This window comes from Mirounga angustirostris, unplaced genomic scaffold, assembly GCF_029215605.1.
Source record: "Mirounga angustirostris isolate CCGP_5_RB_7025 unplaced genomic scaffold, mMirAng1.0.hap1 SCAF_6, whole genome shotgun sequence".
NCBI lineage: Eukaryota > Metazoa > Chordata > Mammalia > Carnivora > Phocidae > Mirounga > Mirounga angustirostris.
Window position 1 is genome coordinate 50851519 of NW_026991714.1, and position 20614 is coordinate 50872132.

At 33.9% G+C, this 20614-nt stretch overlaps 1 protein-coding gene across 12 annotated transcripts in view; it reads left to right on the forward strand.

The window, feature by feature from the left end:
- Window positions 1-20614, forward strand: part of COP1 (COP1 E3 ubiquitin ligase) — a 263344-nt gene that overhangs the window by 149591 nt on the left and 93139 nt on the right. For all 12 annotated transcript variants that reach the window (XR_010412330.1, XM_064594283.1, XM_054508048.2 and 9 more), the window contains one exon: window positions 8084-8200. Coding sequence is in view for 11 of the 12 variants with exons in the window: in XM_064594283.1 (XP_064450353.1) it covers window positions 8084-8200 (117 nt within the window). In the remaining variant the exon portion in view is untranslated. The remainder of the gene's footprint in view (window positions 1-8083; window positions 8201-20614) is intronic.

The window sequence follows — 20614 nt, forward strand, 5'->3', positions numbered from 1 at the left end:
ATATTCAATTTCGGGGCACCTGGGTGGCTCAGTCGTTAGGCATCTGCCTTCAGCTCAGGTCATGATCCCAGGGTCCTGGGATCGAGCCCCGCATCCGGCTCCCTGCTCAGCGGGAAGCCTGCTTCTCCCTCTCCCACACCCCTGTTTGTGTTCCCTTTCTCTCTGTGTCTCTCTCTCTCTGAAATAAATAAATAAAATATTTAAAAAAATATATATTCAATTTCTAGTGTATACTAAAATCTTTTAATGAAGTTTATCATATTTCAGAGAAAAATTCTGCATCTTTTTCTGCCAATTTAATTGACCTCTTTTCTTTTTTCTTTTTTTCTTTTTAAAGATTTTATTTATTTATTTGACAGAGAGAGACATAGCGAGAGAAGGAACACAAGCAGGGGGAGTGGGAGAGGGAGAAGCAGGCTTCCCCCTGAGCAGGGAGTTGATGCGGGGCTCAATCCCAGGACCCTGGGATCATGACCTGAGCCGAAGGCAGACGCTTAACGACTGAGCCACCCAGGCACCCCTCTTCTATTTTTTCTTATGTATCCCTCTTTACTATTCATGTTTTTCAGTTATCCTTACTATTTTGTTTCACCTGGTTCTTCTCACCATTAGATTTATAAAGCCCTGTTAACAGATTTCTGTTACCTTATAGTTAATGGCCTTAATTTTTTTGCCATTCTTTTCTACATGTAATCTCCAGACTAGTGATTAGATAGGCAAAGATAGCTCTAGTGTTGAAAAGTTTATTTCATAATGATATTCTATAAGTGGGAAATGAACATGTCTGGAGTTTTCCCCCAAAGATCAAAAAGTAGCAAGTTGTTTACCCATAGTATATATAGATTGGAATACCTTTCTTCTTGATTGTTTTAAGAAATTATCCTTGCATTTCTAAATTATTTAGACCATCATATGACAGTCGATATTTGCATGTTAAATGTTCTTTTTCATAGTATAATGGGGATAGCTTTTATTGAGTTGAATAGTTGTATTTTTGTACTGAAGATTAATATTTATTCAAAGGTGGTAACTGGTCATAGTCTTCCTCTGGAAAATAGAAGCCATTCGAAACAATTTAAGAAGAAAGAAGTAGAAAGGGATTTTTAGAGTTATTTATTCATGTTAAATTATATTAAGATCACATAACATAAAGTTAATTATTTTAACTATTTTGAGTCTACTGTTCTGTGGCATTAAGTACATTCACATTGTTGTGCAATCTTCACTACCATCAGTCCATAGAACTTTTTTCATATCACCAAACTGAAATTGTACCCATTAAACATAGCTTCTCATTTCCCCTTTGCCAGCCCTTTGCAGTCACATTTCTGCTTTCTGCCACTAATACTTCCTTGTTTCCAATATGTGTGCTTTTCTTTCTTCTTCTTCTTTTTTTCCTTGCTTTATTGTACTTGCAAGAATTTGCAGAATGGTGGTGTGTAGGACTGGTGATGGCACACATCCTTGCCTTGTCCTGATCTTATGGGGAATGCTTGTAGTCTTTTGTCATTAATATGATATTATTAGATTGAGACTTTCATTGGACATGTTTTTGTCAGGTTAAGGAAATCTCTTATTCCTTGTTTGCCAAGAATATTTATCATGAATGGATGTTGAATTTTATCATGATTTTTCTGTATCTGTTGAAATGATTATACTGGTTTTTTGTTTGTTTGTTATCATGATCTATTTTCATATCTTGAAGTAGCCTTATATTCCCAGGACAAAACCCCATCTTAGCCATGATGTATTATCTCTTTTCTGTATTGCCATGTTTGATTTGCTAATTTATTTTTTTAAAGGGATTTTTGCATCTATATTCATGAGGAGTATTGGCTTTTATTTTTCTGTTCTTGTAATATCTTTTTGTGGCTTTCATATCAGGATAATGCTGGCCTCATAAAATGATTTGTCTTGTTTTAGGGGGTATAGATGGAAGTGATCGTTTAGAATTGTTTTGTTTATAAATCTTTGTTATAACTTGTGATTGAAGCTTTCTGAGCCTTGAGTTTTCTTTGTGTGAAGGTTTTAATTAAGAATTTATTTTATTATTTTTTTAATTGAAGTGTAGTTGACATACCATGTTACATTTGTTTCAGGTGTACAACATAGTGATTCAGCAACTCTCTATGTTATATTGTGCTCATCACAAGGGTAGCTCCTGTCACCATACAATGCTATTACAGTACCATTGATTGTATTCTCTATGGTGTGCCTTTTAACCAGTGACATAAGAATTTAATTTCTTTAGTAGACTTAGGACTATTCATCTATTTCTTCTTGAGTGAGCTTTGGTAGTCTGTATCTTTCTGGAACTGGTATTTCTTGTCCTCTCATTTATCTATTATTTATGTATTATGTCAGCATGGCATTAAATTTATCAATTTTAATGATCTTTTTCAAATATCTAACTTTTTTTTTTTTTTTTTTTTTTTTGCTATTTTTCTTTTTGTAGTTTCGTTGATGTTTGTTTGTTAGCTTTTTCCCCCCCACATTAACTATTAATTTTTTTCTTTGGGTGTGATTTGCTTTCTTTCTCTTTTGTTAAAGTTGAATTTATGTCATTGATTTGAGCCTCTTATGTTTTCTAATATAAATATTTCCAGGTATACATTTCCATTTAAGCACCACTTCAGCTGACCCCTCAAATTTTCATATAATATATCTGTTCACTTTTAAAAGTACATGTAATTTCTCTTGTGATTCTCTTGTTTAGTTTGCTTAAAATTTTCAGAAATCTTTTGGTTATTGATTATAGCTTAATTCTAGTTGGAGAACATATTTTATATGACTTTAATTCTTTCATATTTGTTATGATTTGTTTTATGGTCCAAAGTATGATCTGCTTTGGTAAATATTCCAATTGTTTTGAAAAGAATCTGTGTTCTCCAGTGGAGTGTTCTGTAAGTGTCAATTAGATCAAAGTTATTGATAGTATCTTTTGGTTTTCTATATCTTTGCTGTTTTTGTTTGTCTTGTCTCCTTGTTCTACTGATTATGAAACAGGAATGTTGAAATCTGATTTTATTTCACCTTTCAGCCAGGAGCAGGTGTTTTGCCTCTTTGTTTATTTTGGTTTTTTGAAGCTGTATTGTTAGGGTCTTAAGCATTTAGAATTGTTGTCTTCATGAATTCACCCTTTTATCCATATATAATGTTATTCTTTATCCCTATTAATATTCTTTCTTCTGAATCTAGTTTGTTAGATATTCATAAAAGCAGTAATCACTTTTTCCTCTCCTTTGATATTCTACTTACATGAGTGTTAGACCTTTCATTTTGTCTTATAGGCCCCTGAGTCTCTGTTCTTTTTGTGTATCTTTTGTCTTCTTTACATTAAGTAATTTCTTTTGTTGTTTTAGATCACCGGCTCTTTTATCTGCTTATTTCTCTTTTGATATTGTTCAGTCCAGTGAATCTTTTATGTAAATTACTGTATTTTTTTTCTAAAATTTAATTTGATTCTTACTTCACAGTTCCTATATTCCTTCTGAGTATTTGTCTCTCTATTACTTTTAAATGTGTTTACCTTTACCCCGTGGAGCACAGTTACAATAGTTGCTTTAAAATCTGTTTTATAATCCCAACATCTAAATTTTAGCATTGGTTTTTGTTGATGGGATCTTCATTTGAAAATTCTTCATGTTGTCATGGATTTTTGTATGTTCAGTAATTGGTGAGTTGTATCTTAGGCATTTTGAATCTTTTGTAAGACTCTGGGTCCTGTTCAGATTTTCTGGAGAATGTTTTTTGTTTTGTTTTGTTTTCAAGCAGTTGGATCAGCAGTTTAGATGGTGACTGTATGTTCTATCTTGCTTTCTGTGTGAGTGATAGTTCCATTGTCAGGGTGGTTTTCAAAGCCTTTGCTGTGCTACATTAGTTTGTCTCATGCATATGCTAGTCGGGAGTTAATCTGGAAATTGAGTCGTCTTTTCAATTGTAGTTCAATGCATAAAGCCTTTGTGATGCTCCTTTGTGTCTGTCTTACACATACAGAGCTCATAAGTGACTAAAAGACTTAGGCCTATTCATACACAGAATATGGGATCTCTTTCTCCAGTGCTTTCTTTTCCAGGTTTCTCCCATATTCCTTGTCCCCCTTTCTTACTGAGGCTCTGTCAAGAAAGTTGGGGTTTCTCTACAGATGAGTTACTCCTTTTTAGACCACAGAGATAGAGTTTCTGTCGGAATATTAGCTTGCCATACTGCTGTAGCTCTGTGATGGAAGCCCACCCAGGGGGGAGAGTTAGAGAAGAAGAAGAATACAAAAAAAATGACCCTCAACCCTCTGCCTTGCAGGAATGCCTTTTACCAGTCTTATGGTTAGAAACACAGGGATTTTCCTCAGTTTTCGCTTATTGAGGTGCTGATTTTGGCATGCCAAGGAAAAAAAGGAGGGAGAAAAGAAATGGTACTCTTACCCCTGCATTGGTTACTTCTTTAAAGTTTTGAATGTCTTTCCCATAATGACTACTTTTCCTTACTTTTTGGATTCCTCAGACATTTGCTTTTTGCTTTTGCTTTTGATATTGTCCTCAGAGTAAACTCATAGTGGGAGAGATTGGCTATAGTGGGCTTACTTTATCTTGGTACTGAAAGTCCCAAATGCATTTAAGCCCATCTTAAAATTTTAGTATTATGTAAATGTATTTATCACTCTTTGGTGATTTTTACTTATAAAATATTGCTTATAAAATACTGCCTTTGTGATAATTTATAGTAAGAGAATATTTTAAATTGCTTTTCATGTATTTTACACATATATTTAGCATTTTATATTTTTTATATTTTTAACATTTTATATGTTTTGTATTAAATTTTTAATAGTTATTAATGGATATTATTTTTCAATCCATAATACTAAGTCCTTATAAATGACATTTTTTGTACTCATGCTGTTATTTATTTATTTTATTTAATTCTGTGTATTTAAAAAATAGTTTACTTTCAAATATATATGTACATGCTTGGATGTTAAACATGAGTGTAGCAGGCTAATAGATGTAGTATTGCTATGTTTCAAGTTAATCAGGAAATAATTTTATGAACCAGTTTATAAGTTCTTTATGAAAAATATATTTTCCTTTTCACGTACATAAACCAAGAATCATTTGCAATAAATAACCTTGCTTTTGAATTGGAATAATCACATCCTTTAAATGTTTTTTTTATCCCCAAATATGAATTTGAAGAATATTTAGGCTTTAGAACAGCAATAGTTATAGGTTCTTACTCATTCCAGATTTTCATAGCTGCATACATTAATGTCAAAGTGATAAATTTGAAATCTTGACAAGTTTAAAAAATTAATTTTAGTTAATGCATACTGAATGAAATACTTTTTTAATCAAAGGACTAAAAAATGAATAGCATTAGGATAGCAGTTATCTCTCCTCTAATTTATAACTTTAGGCAGTTATCATTCCTATAAATTATAACTTAAGTGTAATATTTCCTGTATCCAAGTGAAATTAAAAGGCTTATCTTAGACATTCTCCCAGATGGCCCCAGTGGTCTGTCTCCTAGTATCCTCATACTTTCCTCCCCATTGCTCCAGTCTGTGTGACTGGTAAAATACTACAGATGTGAAGGTATGTCACTTCTTAAATTAGTTTATATAAAACACTATAGCCTCTGTCTTCATCATTCTTTCTTTAGTATTTGGTTCAATGTGGAGAAGCTAGCAGTATTGTCATAAGCCCAAATGACGGGGTGCTTGGGTGGCTCAGTCGGTTAAGCGTCTGCCTTAGGCTCAGGACATGATCCCAGAGTCCTGGGATTGAGCCCCACTTTGGGTTCCCTGCTCAGCAGGGTGTCTGCTTCTCCCTTTCCCTTTGCACCTCTCCCTGCTTGTGGTCTCTCTGTCTCTCAAATAAATAAATAAAATCTTAAAAAAAACCCCAACAAACTCAAATGGTGGGAAACTGCATCCTCATGTCAAGAGCCATGTTGAGTGAGCTTGCAGTGGATCCTGTAGTTCAGCTGAATGGTGACCTCTCTGGGCCCTTGAGACTTAGCCAAGACTACCTAGCTAAGCTGCTCAGAGATTCCTGACCCTCAGAAACTGTGTGACAGTAAATTTTGTTGTTTTAAGTTGCTAAGTTTTGGGGCAATTTGCTGTGCAACAATAGCTAACTAATACAACAAGGTCTGTTTTCTCTATTTGATCAAGTTTAAAAGAAAAACTTATGTTTGGTAAATCAGTATTGTCAAAGTGAACATCTTTGTGCTTTATCTTTCATATTTTTAAAAAAAGATTTTATTTTCTAATTTAAGTGTCATTTTGTTCTAGTTCATTCTAATGCTTACTTATATTTAATTGTTATAAAATACTGATGTGTAAACCTTGTTTATAAAGGTTTTTAGTGATCATTAGTGGAGTTATGGGGATAGTAGGAGCTCCATAAATATGTGGTGTGGGTTAACTTTGGCTTGCTACTTTTTTTGAGTACAGCTCTACCACTTGATATTTTAATCTATAAATGTTGTATTTGACTTGTAGACTTTTAATTATAGCTAGCCATTTCATCTCAGATTGTATATCTTAATTGCTGGGACAATTTTATATTGATTGGAATAGCACATGATTCCTATTAGAAAATAACATGAAACAAACCAAATATTGCTATTTAAAACTCTTATTCTTTTATTTTAATATTGAGTGTCTTATTTTTCTCTTAGGAGGCTAATAGATTGATTAGGTTGTAAGTAACTTTTTTAATGGTTAACTTATATTCAAGGTGCACATATTTAAAGAAACTCTCCATGGAATTCCACTTGTAAAAGATGAATTATCCCATTCACACAGAGAAAATCTCTATTCTTAGGAAATACCATTTTATAGAAGTGAGAGTTGGAACCATTTTTACTTTTTTTTATTCCCATTTACAGATCACCATATTAGTATTCCTAAAAAGATTCTAAAATTTTACAGTGCCTCCATCTTAATACTGGTTTTCAACCCCAAATGCACATTGGAATCACCCAAAAAGCTTTTAAACAAACACCAATACCTGGACCCCAACTGGGTATTGTCCAGGACAGGTCATTGGGGGACAGGACATTGACGCCCATTGAAAAGATGGGCAGGAAGATTTTTGTTCTTGTTATAGTTAGTGTTCATTATTAATTGTAATGTGTAACCAGGAGTGTAACCAGTATCTTGAAAGTCTGTCTTATGTGTGTATTCTGTTGTCTCTGAAGACATTTTTGATGTATGATATGATCGTTGCTCTGGTACCTTACAAGACAACAGCTCACCTTTCTATTTCTGCTCTCAGATCTGACCTGCTCTGATCAGTTTTTCTATAATCTTTACAAATCTCAGTATATACCATTGGAATAGACTAAACATCAAATGTTAAAACAAACATTTAAAGTTTAGCTAAACAATGCTGTAACATTACTTTGGATACACTTAAATCATATAACTGAGTTCCTACATAAAATTTTAAAATCATGGAATTCTTAATTGAAAGATAAAACAAGCACCACTTCCAGGTACTTTAAAAATGGCATTTGTTTTCTGATATATATAATAAATATGAAAGTGTGTGTGTGTGTGCATGTGTGTGTAGGAGTGGGATGACTATATGATTCATCTTCCTTCCACCCATGACACTTGAGAAAAATACACACCATTTTTCTTCAGTAGGCTCCATGCCCAGTGTGGAACTTGCACTCACCACCCTGAGATCAAGTCACATCCTCTACCGAGTAAGCCAACCAGGTGCACCGCCCCCACCAACATCATTTAAAGAATACTGAAACAAATACACATGTATCTCTATATTGCCTTTTTTTTTTTCTTCCCCACTTTTTTATGCTTTAGTTATGGGATCATGTTACCTCTCAGCACATTTTTAGTCTGTTGTTTTCTGACTTTGAAACTATGCTCTCTTGGTTTCAATACATTGTTCTGTTACTCAGTCATTTAATTTAAAGGTTTTTGGTTCTCATAAACTAAAATGCTTTGGATTAGTATGAAAAGGCAACTGTAGCAATAAGCAGACTTTCTCAGTTACAGAAGCACTTGCTAATGTATTGTTTAATTCTTTTCATTTTTATTTTTCTTTACTCTTAGTGAAGCTATGGTCTACCAACCTAGACAACTCAGTGGCAAGCATTGAGGCGAAGGCTAACGTGTGCTGTGTTAAATTCAGCCCCTCTTCTAGATACCATTTGGCTTTCGGCTGTGCAGGTATGAAATTAAAGCAGCTTTGTCTTCTTTTGATGTTGGTTGAGTATCGTGGCTAGGATAAAAGACTGTAGTTTAAAACAAATAATTTGCCTTGTAGGTTTAAATTTTGTTTTGGTTATTAGGCTCTAAGTTAGAAGTATGCAGTGTGCCGTCATTACTCATTTATTGCTATGCCTTAATTTCAGTATTCTGTCACCATCTTTAATACATAGAGATGGTTTGTTGATTATTTTTGTTGTTTCTCTAAGTCTTTGCATGCATGAACTAATGCTTATTCATAAACTTAGGTTGTAATGATGTTTAAATGATTAAACTATATTATATAGACATAGGAATCCATTTTTTTAATTAAAGGAAATCTATTCATCCTTCAAAAATTTAATATATATATATAAATTATATATATGGGACAGTGAATAAGACAGATAAAATTTTTCATCATGGAATGCATAGGAACATAGGAAGTTCTTAAAAACATGTTAGCTGTTATCATAAGAAAGAATTTTTTGCTAACATATTTTTCTTAACTAGGGTGACCAAATGTCTGCCTTTGCCACTCGTGGTTTATACTTATACTGTCATGATTACTTTAGTGCCGTCTTTCATTCTCAGTAGTGTTGTTGGTTGGAAGATAAATCATATGGTTATCCCGAGTCCTTTGTCTTCTTTATCTGTCCACTCCCCCCAAATATTAACTAGAACAGTAAATACCTGTAATTTAACTTCTGCATTAGGAAATCTCCTTGATTCTGTTTGTATTGATAATCTCAGTTTATTTACAGATAAGTTTGGCACCATATAATGAACACAGAATCACCCTTAAAAAAGGAAAAGCACAATTTAAATCTTTTTTGTTATTATACCCTTTCCTTATTTTAACTTATTTACTCACTTTTATAATGACATAATTTCATAGTTAGTTTCAGTAGGGTGTTGTCTAACATGTATCTGTAAGTAGAATTCTCTTTCTGTTAGCATACAGAATTTTTTTTTCATGATCAAGTGGTATTCTTTTCCATTTGAACCTACTACTTCCTTATTAACTCCCTTTTCTATCACTGACTAGGCAAGTTGATTAACTTATCTCCCCAAGTTTCTTATCCTTAAAATAGAGATAGCCCTTTGGGGCTTTATGAGGATTATGAAAGGAAAATGTTATATGTAAAGCTCTTATAATATGGTACTTAATAATTGTTTAGTTATTTTCATTATTAATATTCTATCATGCATTGAATTAAAATAGGTTATTGAGTTTTATTGTTATGTTCTATTTTATAAACACACTGACCGTTGGCCATCATTTATGAATAGAAGTTATTAGTATTTAATAGGTACAAATACCAGATATGAATGTCTTCAAAATTTTTCCTTCCTGGTAAAGGGAAGCCTACTTTATGTTTTCTCTTTTAATTTAATTTAATTTTTAAGTTTATTTACTCAAGTGATCTCTGTACCCAACCTGGGAATCAAACTCACAACCCTGAGATGAAGAATTGGAAGCAAAAAAACTTCCGACTGAGCCAGCCAGGTTCCCCTAGGGGAAACCTACTTTAAAAAAATGCTTTGCTATCTGGCAGGCTGTTTGCCCTTACTGTTTTAAATTTTCATGTATTTCTTACTTAATTTTTGCATTTGCTTTTCATGTATGCTTTAAGATTTATATTTTTCCAATTCTAGAAAAATTCTTTTGGGATTCTCCTCTGAATTACATTATATTTATTTGTTATTTTTGGAACCACTGGGGCATTATTAAGATAGTACATCTTCCCACATAGTTACATGGGGTATTTTTCTGTTTGTTGGGATTATTTTCTATCTTATAATGAGATTTTATAGTTTACTTCATTTAGGTACAAGGTCTTTCTGGTTAATTTTTTTCTATGTATAATTTTTGGTTCTATTTTAAATAAAATATTTTTTCTGTTCCTTATTTTAAGTACTGTTTTCTAAGAGTAGATAAAATTTTTTGATATTTAGATATATATATCTAGGCACCTTTAAATGTTTCTTATTAAATTTAGTAATTTTTTAGTAGTCTTTGAGTTACCTATTTATATTTGATAGTGGCCAAAGTGATGTTTGTATTTCTTTTCCAGTGATTTATTGCCTTCTCTTCTTACAAGGCAGTGTTATAGGATACTAGTGATAGTTACTTTCCTCATCTGATTCATTTAGTTGAATGGGCTTCAGTCTTTTACTTTTTAGGGTATCTACTTTTTTTTTTTTTTTTTAAGATTTATTTATTTGAGAGAGTGAGAAAGAGAGAACATGTGCATGGGTGGGGGGAGTGGCAGAGGGAGAGAATCTCCAGCGGACTCCACAATGAGTGCAGAGCCCCACTCAAGGCTCGATCTCATGACCTTGAGCGTGAGATCACGACCTGAGCTGAAACCAGGAGTCAGACGCTCAGCTGACTGAGCTACCCAGGCGCCTCCAGGATATCTACTTTTGGAGAGTAGTCTTTATTAAATTCAAATGATTCATTTTACTGTTTCTTAGGAGCAACTGCAGTATTTCATCAAGTGCTTTTTTAGCCACAGTTGATATAATCATATGGTTTAATTCGTTGACATGAATTATGTATATACATTTTCTGATTTGAATTATATTTGTGTTTCTAGAATAAACCTTGATTGAGCATAATGTGGAATTCTTTAATGAATAGCTTTATTTATTGCTGGTATTTTTGTATCTATAATCATAAATTTGATCTATAATTTGTTTTTTTAAACCATTTTAATCATTTTATAATTCCTAGTATACAAGTCTTGAACTTGTTTAATTTATTCCTGAGTATTTACTTATATTTTTTTAATTTAAAAAATTTTTTTTCCAAGTTTTTATTTAAATTCCAGTTAACATAGAGTATTTTATTACTTTGAAATGTATTATGAATGGAATTGTTTACTTAATTTTATTTTTGAATAGTTTGTTGCTAGAGTTCAGAAAAACAGTGAATTTTTTTGTATTGATCTTGCATCCTGCAATCTTGCTGGTCTTGTGTATTTTTTCCTCTTAGTTTTATTGTGGATTTCATGGGATTTTCTATAGTTAAGATCAAGTTATCTGTGAATTAAAGTAATTTTATTTCTTCTTTTACTATGTTAATGTCTTCTTGCTTACTTGTATGAGCTAAAAGCCCACGTACAATGTTGAATGGAAGTGGCAGAAGGAACTTCCTTACCTTATGGAGAAAGCATTCAGTCCTTCACAATTAAGTGTGATATTAGCTGTGAGATTTTTGTTGATACCCTTTATCAGATTGAGTAAATTTTCTATTCCTCTGCTAAGAGTATTTATTATGAATGAGTGTTAGATTTTGTCAAATGCTTTTTCTGTGTCTATTGAGGTAATGTCTATTGAGATAGTTTATGTCCTGTATTATAATGTGGGATAGTTCGTTGTTGTTTTGAATGTTAAACCAACCTTCCATTCTTGGGGAAAATCTCTCTTAGCTATGGTATAAAATCCTTTTTATATGTTGCGGGATTGAGTGTTCTAATGTTTTAAGTATTTTTGTGGTATTTGTAACTTTCTTGTGATGTTTTCTGGCTTTGATAGCAAGGTACTATTGGCCTTATAGAATGAGTTGAGAAGTATTTATTTACTGAATGAGTTTGTAAAGGGTTGGTATTATTTTCTTTAAATTTTTTTTTAAGATTTTATTTATTTATCTGAGAGAGAGTGAACAAAAGAGAGAGAGCATGAGTGGGAGAAGGGGCAGAGGGAGAGGGAGAAGCAGATTCCCCACCTAGCAGGGAGCTCAATGGGGGACTTGATCCCATGTCCCTGGGATCATGACCCAAGTGGAAGGCAGATGCTTAACAGACTGAGCCACCCAGGCGCCGCTCTTCTTTAAATATTTGATAGAACTTATCAGTGAAACCATCTGGACTTCATGAGGATATTTTAAATACCTAATTTAATTTCTTCTTAAAAGTTTATTCAGATTTTCTATTTCTTTTTGAAATCAGTTTTGGTAGTTACTGTCTTTCTGGGAATTTGTATGTTTAATTTTTCTAATTCGTTGTAATAAAGTCGTTCTAACATTCTCTTATAGTTCTTTTAATTTCTGTAGTGTTAGTAGTGTCCCTTCTGTCATTGCTAATAAGTCTTTTTTGTCTTCTCTCTTTTTTCTTTTTGGTGGGTCTAGTTAAATATTTGTCAGTTTCTTCAAGGGATGTGTCTTTATGACAGGTGCTTCAGACCAGAATGCCATGTATTTCCATTGTTCTTAACATTGTTACCCAAACTTACTTGTTGGAAGGGTTAGAGATCTGTAGGCTGAGCCTCTTAAAATGATTCTTAGCTCGGGCGCCTGGGTGGCTCAGTCGTTAAGCATCTGCCTTCGGCTCAGGTCATGATCTCAGAGTCCTGGGATCGAGCCCTGCATTGGGCTCCCTGCTCTGCGGGAGGCCTGCTTCTCCCTCTCCCACTCCCCCTGCTTGTGTTCCTTCTCTCGCTGTGTCTCTCTCTGTCAAATAAATAAATAAAATCTTTAAAAAAATAATAATAATTCTTAGCTCACCGTATCAGTAGACCAAGAGAGCTGTTATTTCTTTCTCATCCAATCGAGATCAAGATATGTTGAGTTCAAGAACATTATGCCATTACTATAATCAAGAAATCAGAAATCTTTTACTGTAACTGATACAAAGCTGGAGACTGGACGCTGGAATATTACATTAGAAAACCTCCACATCTTTACAGTGATGCTTGCAACAAAAATAACCAAAGCAGAATGACCACCAAGTTTCTATCTTTCAGATCTTACATAAGTGTATCCCTGTGCTGGAAACTCATTCACATCTGGAAGCATAACTTCAAGAGAATCTGGGCAATATAGTTTTTAACTTTCCATCCTCCATAGGCTTAAATAAGGTGGTAGGAATGGATGCTGAGGTCATTGGCCCTATCCAGCACAGTGCAGTTTCATATGAGTTAAGGACTTACTTTTTCTGACTGTGAAATAGGTGTTTAGTATCCAAGCAAGCATTAATGAAGGCAGTAGTCCTTACTTTATTCACTGCCTTTAATTGTATCTTTTACTGATTGAAACATGCATTGAATCATAAAAACTTATATTACTTAGAAAACAATGACTCATATCATTTTCATTTAGAATTGCAGCATTTCGGGCGCCTGGGTGGCTCAGATGGTTAAGCGTCTGCCTTCGGCTCAGGTCATGATCCCAGGGACCTGGGATCGAGTCCCACATCGGGCTCCCGGCTCAGCGGGGAGCCTGCTTCTCCCTCTGACCCTCTCCCCTCTCATGCTGTTTCTCGCTCGCTCTCTAAAAAATAAAATCTTAAAAAAAAAAAAAAAATGTTTAGAATTGCAGCATTTCTTAGAATGTAGACTATTGTCTAAATGCTTATTTTTCAACTATAAAACATCACTCTTTAACTGTACCATTTATTTTACCACTGAGAGAAGTACAGAGTCACATTCATGAGATTGCTTATTAAATATCATTTGTGATGATGAATTTGACATTAGGAGTGGGCTGTACATTTTTAAACATTGCTTTTGGAGTTAAAAGAAATAGACAATGAATGAATAAGTAAGCTACCAACCAATTATATTTTCACTGCTGTTACAAGGGCACTGTGGATCCTACCTACTGGGTAGTGATGCATCATGCTAATTCAGCTTCCTTGCCTCCTTCTTTTGGATAATATCTTTCTATTTGGTACAATTAATTCATTTCTCTCTCTCTTTTACTTCATCATTTGCTCATTTACCTTTTATCATAATATAAAAAGATGTCTGGTTTTTTTTTTTTTAATTGGAGAGTATAGCATGAAAAGTTTCTTGCAGTATAGTAAAAATTCGTAAGCATTTCTTTTAAAATATCAAATCCTTAGTCATGGTCTCCTTGAAAATAGTAGACCAGGAATTTTAAACTACTTTTTTTGTGGTTAATATTGAGAAAAAAGCTTTGAATTTTATTTTAAACCATTTAAAAATCTGTTCTTAAGTACTGAGATTATCTGAAGCATGCTTTTACCAGAAGACAGGATATTTTTAACATAAAGGTGAAAGTGTTTATTAATTGTCTGTTACTTGATTACTACATAATATTTTTTTTATTGAGTAGAAACAGGTAGGAAAACAATTTTTCTCCAATTTTCTTCTCTAAAGCCAGTTTGGGAGAGCATTGCAAGACGAAATTGAATTCCTAGCAATCTGTGGTTTTAAGAGAACATCAGAGTTACTTGCATAATAACTTGAAGCATCTTGTAATTTTTTAAACTATAATTATTATAAAAGACAGGAAATATGGGTACTCTTAGGCATTCTTTTTAAAGTAATAATAGTTTATTCCCCCAGAAGTTAGTGATATAAATCAAAGGTAAGGTTAGTATTATTCTGATTTAGGAGTGGTATTTATGCTAATAACATTTCACTGGGAAGGAATACTGTTTCTAGTACAAACAGGAATTCTGAAATAGCTTATTTAACTCTGTTACCAGTAAGCATTTTTTTAGTTACTGTAAACTCTTTGTTACTCTCAGTAAGCTAAATAGTTCATATGCATAAAAACACCATTTGTTTTCTCATTTTTAATACTTTGCAGTTTTTGTGATTGGTATAATGACTTAGTTTTCAAAAGGAAAAGATAATCTTTTCTTTGTATTTTGTTGTTGTTGATAAATTTACGTTTAAATATCTTTATTACTTCACTTACTCTGAAACTTACAGTTGCTTCTTACTGCTTAAAGAATAAATATAGATTCCTTTGCTTCTGTCTAAGCCCTCCATGATTGGCTTCAGTATTCCTTATACTTGACTCCTATTATTTACTCTGAAAATTTTTACTCAGAAGAATTTTTTTAAAAGATTTTATTTATTTGTTTGAGAGAGAAATCTTTAAAAAGGGTGGGGGGCACCTGGGTGGCTCAGTCATTAAGCGTCTGCCTTCAGCTCAGGTCATGAACCCGGGGTCCTGGGATCAAGCCTCGCATCGTTCAGGCTCCCTGCTCATCAAGGAGCCTGATTCTCCCTCTCCCTCTGCCTGCTGCTCTGCCTGCTTGTGCTCTCTCTCTGTCAAATAAATAAATAAAATCTTAAAAAAAAAAAAGAAGAGCGAGCATAGGGAGGAGCAGAGAGCGAGAGGGACAAGCAGACTGCACTGAGTGTAGAACCTGATGCAGGGCTCAATCCCACAACCCCAAGATCATGACCTGAGCCAAAATCAAGAGTTGGATGCTTAACTGACTGAGCCACCCAGGTGCCTCAACTCAGAAGAATTTTTATGAAGCTTCTTCCATAAAGATTTCTTAATTCTGAGTACAGCTGTCTGAGGCTATTTTATATATGCATCTTCAACTTTTAAAAATTGATGTAATCATTTAAAATTGTGTATATTTAATCGTACAAACAGTACAAGATTATATCCTCATTCTCAGCTCAACACATAAAGCTTAAGTTCTCATTCACCAAGCATCATTACACTGACTCTTCAGAGACACTATTGTTAATAGTTTTGCAGGTGTCTTTCCACAGATAGGTAGATACAGCATTTCTTGAGGAGGCCAGTAAGCATTTTTCTTTATTTAGAACAGTATATTTTTTCTTTAAAAATTAGGGTTGATTCTAAAAGGTGGACAACTATGCTATATAAAACACAAGTTTAGAGTATTTTAAAATCTCTCTTCTATTCCCCCCGAGCCAAAATATAATTAATTCCTTTCCATTTAAGAAGCTGGTGTTTAGTTTAAGGGGCTATGAAACCTAATTTAATTCATTTTTTAAAGTTAACATGGGGGGGGCGCGCCTGGGTGGCTCAGTCGCTAAGCGTCTGCCTTCGGCTCAGGTCATGATCCCAGGGTCCTAGGATCGAGCCCCGCATTGACTGGTGGGAAGCCTGCTTCTCCCTCTCCCACTCCCCCTGCTTGTATTCCTGCTCTTGCTATCTCTCTCTCTGTCAAATAAATAAATAAAATCTTTTAAAAAATAAAGTAAAATAAAGTTAACATGGAGAACCTTGAGTAAGGTAGATATGTAAGTGCTCGAGATGTCTTATATTTTCCCATCATATTTAAGTAATGGGAGAAGTTTTAGGCTTGCTAGGTTTATAAGTCTGCCTTGTCTTTTATTTTATACAGCAGCTGCCAGTGGGAAAGATGTCTGTTCCTTCACATTTAAATAAATTTCTGAATATTTATTTAATAAATTTAGATTAGTGTCATAGCATTCATAAATATTATCTATTGCATAGATAATAGGGGAGAAAATGAATATTAAGGACATTTTATTTTCAAGTGTCCAAGTAACTTGAGTGAACTCAAATGGAAGTGACATGCATAAAGCCAGTACTATTCAAGAAACAAAGTATTGTATTACTTTGTCATACAATCTACTTTTGGGAGTGTTAAAATCTAAAAACAACTTTGAAGCACCTAGTGGATCTTTCACCTATTTATGTGTCTTGTTTTCCAGTCTGTAAGTAGCACTGTAGCAACAAGGTATTTTTAAAAATGGACTTTACAGGAAATTTTGTATTTATGTTAAATGCAGAGATATTTATTTATTTACTTAGGGTTTTTTTTTATGATTTTATTTTTAAGTAATCTCTATACCCAACATTGGGCTCAGACTCACAACCCCGAGATCAAGAGTTGCATGCTCCTTCGACTGAGCCAGCCCTGTGTCCCTAAATGCAGAGATATTTAAAGTTAGGCATCTTTTTAGCTGTTACTAATTTAATAGATGTGGTCATCATTCAGTTTTTGAAACTAATACTGAGTAAGCACTAGAAACACTTGGGAAGTATGAAGTATATGATATGATTTCTTAGGAAGCCAGTGAAATAATAGAAGCAAAGTACAAAATCCAAATTTTGGTGTGAGGGCAAGGAGTAGAATATTTGGTTAATCCAAAAGAACAGGAGAGGAAAGAGGAAAATAACATAAAATGTTTGGAGTAATTAAAAAAACAGAAAATAAGCTGATGGAAATTCAAATATATCTAATTATAGTAAATGGAAATGACTTATTCCCTCCAACTTTAAAAGGCAGGGATTAAGACTAGTTAAAATGTTTAAAATGTAATAATATACTCTTTACAGGAGAGGCATTTGAAACAAGCCTAAGGAATGGTAAATAAAAACGGGTTGATTTTGACACAGGATTGATAGACTGGTGGAACAGAACCAGCAACAGGCTCACAGATGTATCTACATTTGATACCCAGCAAAGATGGTTGTTTGGAAATACAGGATTTTCATACTCTGACAGTTGTTTTGGAAATTTTAGCTCTACCTTATGCAATATACAAAATCAGTTGATCAAATGACCTAAATGTGAACAGCAAGACTCCAACAGAAGTATTTAGAAGATAATATGAGAGAGAATATCTTCATGATCTTGTAGTAGGGAAGACTTTAAGATACAAAAGTATAAACCATAAATGAAAGGTGGATAAGTTTGTCTACGATAAAATTAAAAACTTTTGTTTATCAGATAATACCTGAAAAAAATAATTTTTAAGAAGTTGTTAATTGGGGGAAGATATTTAGAATACCTATACGTGACAAAGTATTGGTATTCAGATTTCATGAAGAACTCTTTCAAATAAATAAGGAAATGATAATTATACCCTACAGCCTTGATACTCAAAGTGTCGTCTGCACAGCAGTCAGCATCAGGATCACTTAGGAGCTGATAAGAAGTCTACTGAATCAGAATTTCTGAAGGTGGACCCCAGGAACCTTTTTTCTTTTTAGCAGTCTCCCCAGATGATTCTTTATGTACTCTAAAGTTTGAGAATCCCTGCCCTAGAGAAATACATATTTAAATAATGTTTGTAATAGCATTGTTTGTACATTCATACTGTGAAACATTCAGCAGTGAGAATAAATGAATTGCAGCTCCATGAATCCATATGGATGAATAATAAGCATAAATGTTGAATGAAAGGAAGTCACAGAAGAACATACGGTATAATTCTGTTTACAAACATGTAAAACAAACTGTTGTTTAGGAATATATTCATTGACCACACATAAAGAAGAGAAGGGGGAATAATTATTATATCTTTAAGTATAGTGCTTACCTGTCAGATGGAGAAAAAATGTGACATACAGGCTTTTAAGGTTTAGGAATATTGTATTTGTAACTAGTGTACTAGTTACATGGAGTTTGAAACTTCACATACATTGTATGGACTCTTCTGTATGCAGGCTATTTTTCCAAGTCACAAAGTTTTTAAAAAAGATGGAGAAAATGTAAACTAATTTAAATGCTGAAAATTTAGTATATAGACATTTATAGAAAATACCATTAAATAGTTTCTTTCTCTTGGTGACTTTTTTTTTTTTTAAGATTTTATTTATTTATTTGAGAGAGAGAGAATGAGAGAGAGCAAGCACATGAGAGGGGGGAGGATCAGAGAAGAAGCAGACTCCCTGCTGAGCAGGGAGCCCGATGCGGGACTCGATCCCGGGACTCCAGGATCATGACCTGAGCCGAAGGCAGTCGCTTAACCAACTGAGCCACCCAGGCACCCCCTCTCTTGGTGACTTTTAAGATGTTTCCATGGAAAGTTCTTCTTTTTTTTTTTTTTTTAAGATTTTATTTATCTATTTGACAGAGTGAGAGAGCACAAGCAGGGGGAGAGGCACAGGGAGCGGGAGAAGCAGGCTCCCCACCAAGCAGGGAGCCCGAGGTGGGGCTCAATCCCAGGACCCTGGGACCACGACCTGAGCTGAAGGCAGACACTTAACTGACTGAGCCACCCAGACACCCCTTCCATGGAAACTTCTTAAAGTTAACTGACGTTTTGGCAGTTATAAGTGAACAGATATGGTAGTCTCAAGTTTTTCTTTGTGAAAGATTGAGGAGACTTCATCAAAACTATTCAGATTTTGTTGTTTCCATTCCCAGTGGTTCACAAGGTTTCAGGTTCAGCTATATCATTTATTTTATTTATATTTTTTTTATAAGCACCTACAGTTAGGATGAATTATGTTTAAGGAAATGATTAGAATAAGTCCAATGCCATAGTAAAGCAAGACTGCTGTTGTTTATTCAAATATTTACTCAGTAGGGGAAGAGTTTTTATACCCCAATACATGATTTAATGAAAGAGTTCGAGAAAATATGTTTTTCCTCATTGAGGTTTTAAAAAATTGACTTCTATGTGTGGCTCACTGTTGTAGATTATTGAAAATCCATCATATGAAATACTTTAAATATTTTGAAAAACCCATGTTAGAAAATTGAAATCATTTTTCTGAATTTAAACATTTATTTGGTATTTTCGGATTCTGTTTGCAAGGTTAGATTTCTTTTTATATACTGAACACAGTAGAGTGATGAATCATAAAAGTTACAGATTATTTCTTTAGTGAGAGAATTAGAATGAAGATGGAAGAAGTTGCTGTGTATTATAAAATGCTGCTGCAGAAAATATAAAATTTAGCCAGTAGTATCTGAGTTACAGATATTCATTAGATACTATGGTTAAAATATTTTCTTAAGCGGCTTAATTGAATTGTGACCAGTTTCCCTCCACCTCTTGTGATCCTAGGTTAAGATAGAATATATAGATTTCTTTTTTTTTTTTTTTTAAGATTTTATTTATTTATTTGAGAGAGAGAGAATGAGAGAGAGCACATGAGAGGGGGGAGGGTCAGAGGGAGAAGCAGACTCCCTGCCGAGCAGGGAGCCCGATGCGGGACTCAATCCAGGGACTCCAGGATCATGACCTGAGCCGAAGGCAGTCGCCCAACCAACTGAGCCACCCAGGCGCCCTAGATTTCTATGTCAGTAATATAAGCCAGGAGCTTTTGAAAGCCTGTTTCAGCCAGCTTTCTTTCCATTTAGTGATTATTATCATATCTTTTTTTTACCTTCTAATGCATAAATACAGGGCTTACAACTGTTAACGTTTAAGAATCACTTCTTCCTCTACTAGTGGTTCTGAATTAATCTTTAGGTATATAAACCACATTTTAGGTTCTACTAATTTTACTATAACAACAGAACCAATTTAATTAGTCTCTTTTAATCAATATTAAGCTATTGTAAGATGCTGAAAGATTGTTTTAGATTTTAATATTGATAGTAAATTGCATTAATAGTCTCAATTCTTCACCCCTTCCTGTATCTGTGTGCTTTGCTATGAAACAGTGCTTTCCCACGGTGGGAAACAACCCCACTCTTGACTCTGTTTGGTGACTTGCTTTGGCCCAAGTGATGTTAAGTTGACATTGACTAGAAGTTTAAAATTTGCTGGCACAATTTGGCTTACTTGCTCTTGCCCCTCTGCCATCACCATGAGGAGAACATGCTCAGGCTATCTGCTGGTCCCAGGGGGAAGGAAGAAAGACACTTTCTTTGTCCCAGCCAAATCATTCAACCTCCAGACACATAAACAAGCTGTACTGAAATCAGCCAACCCTAAGCT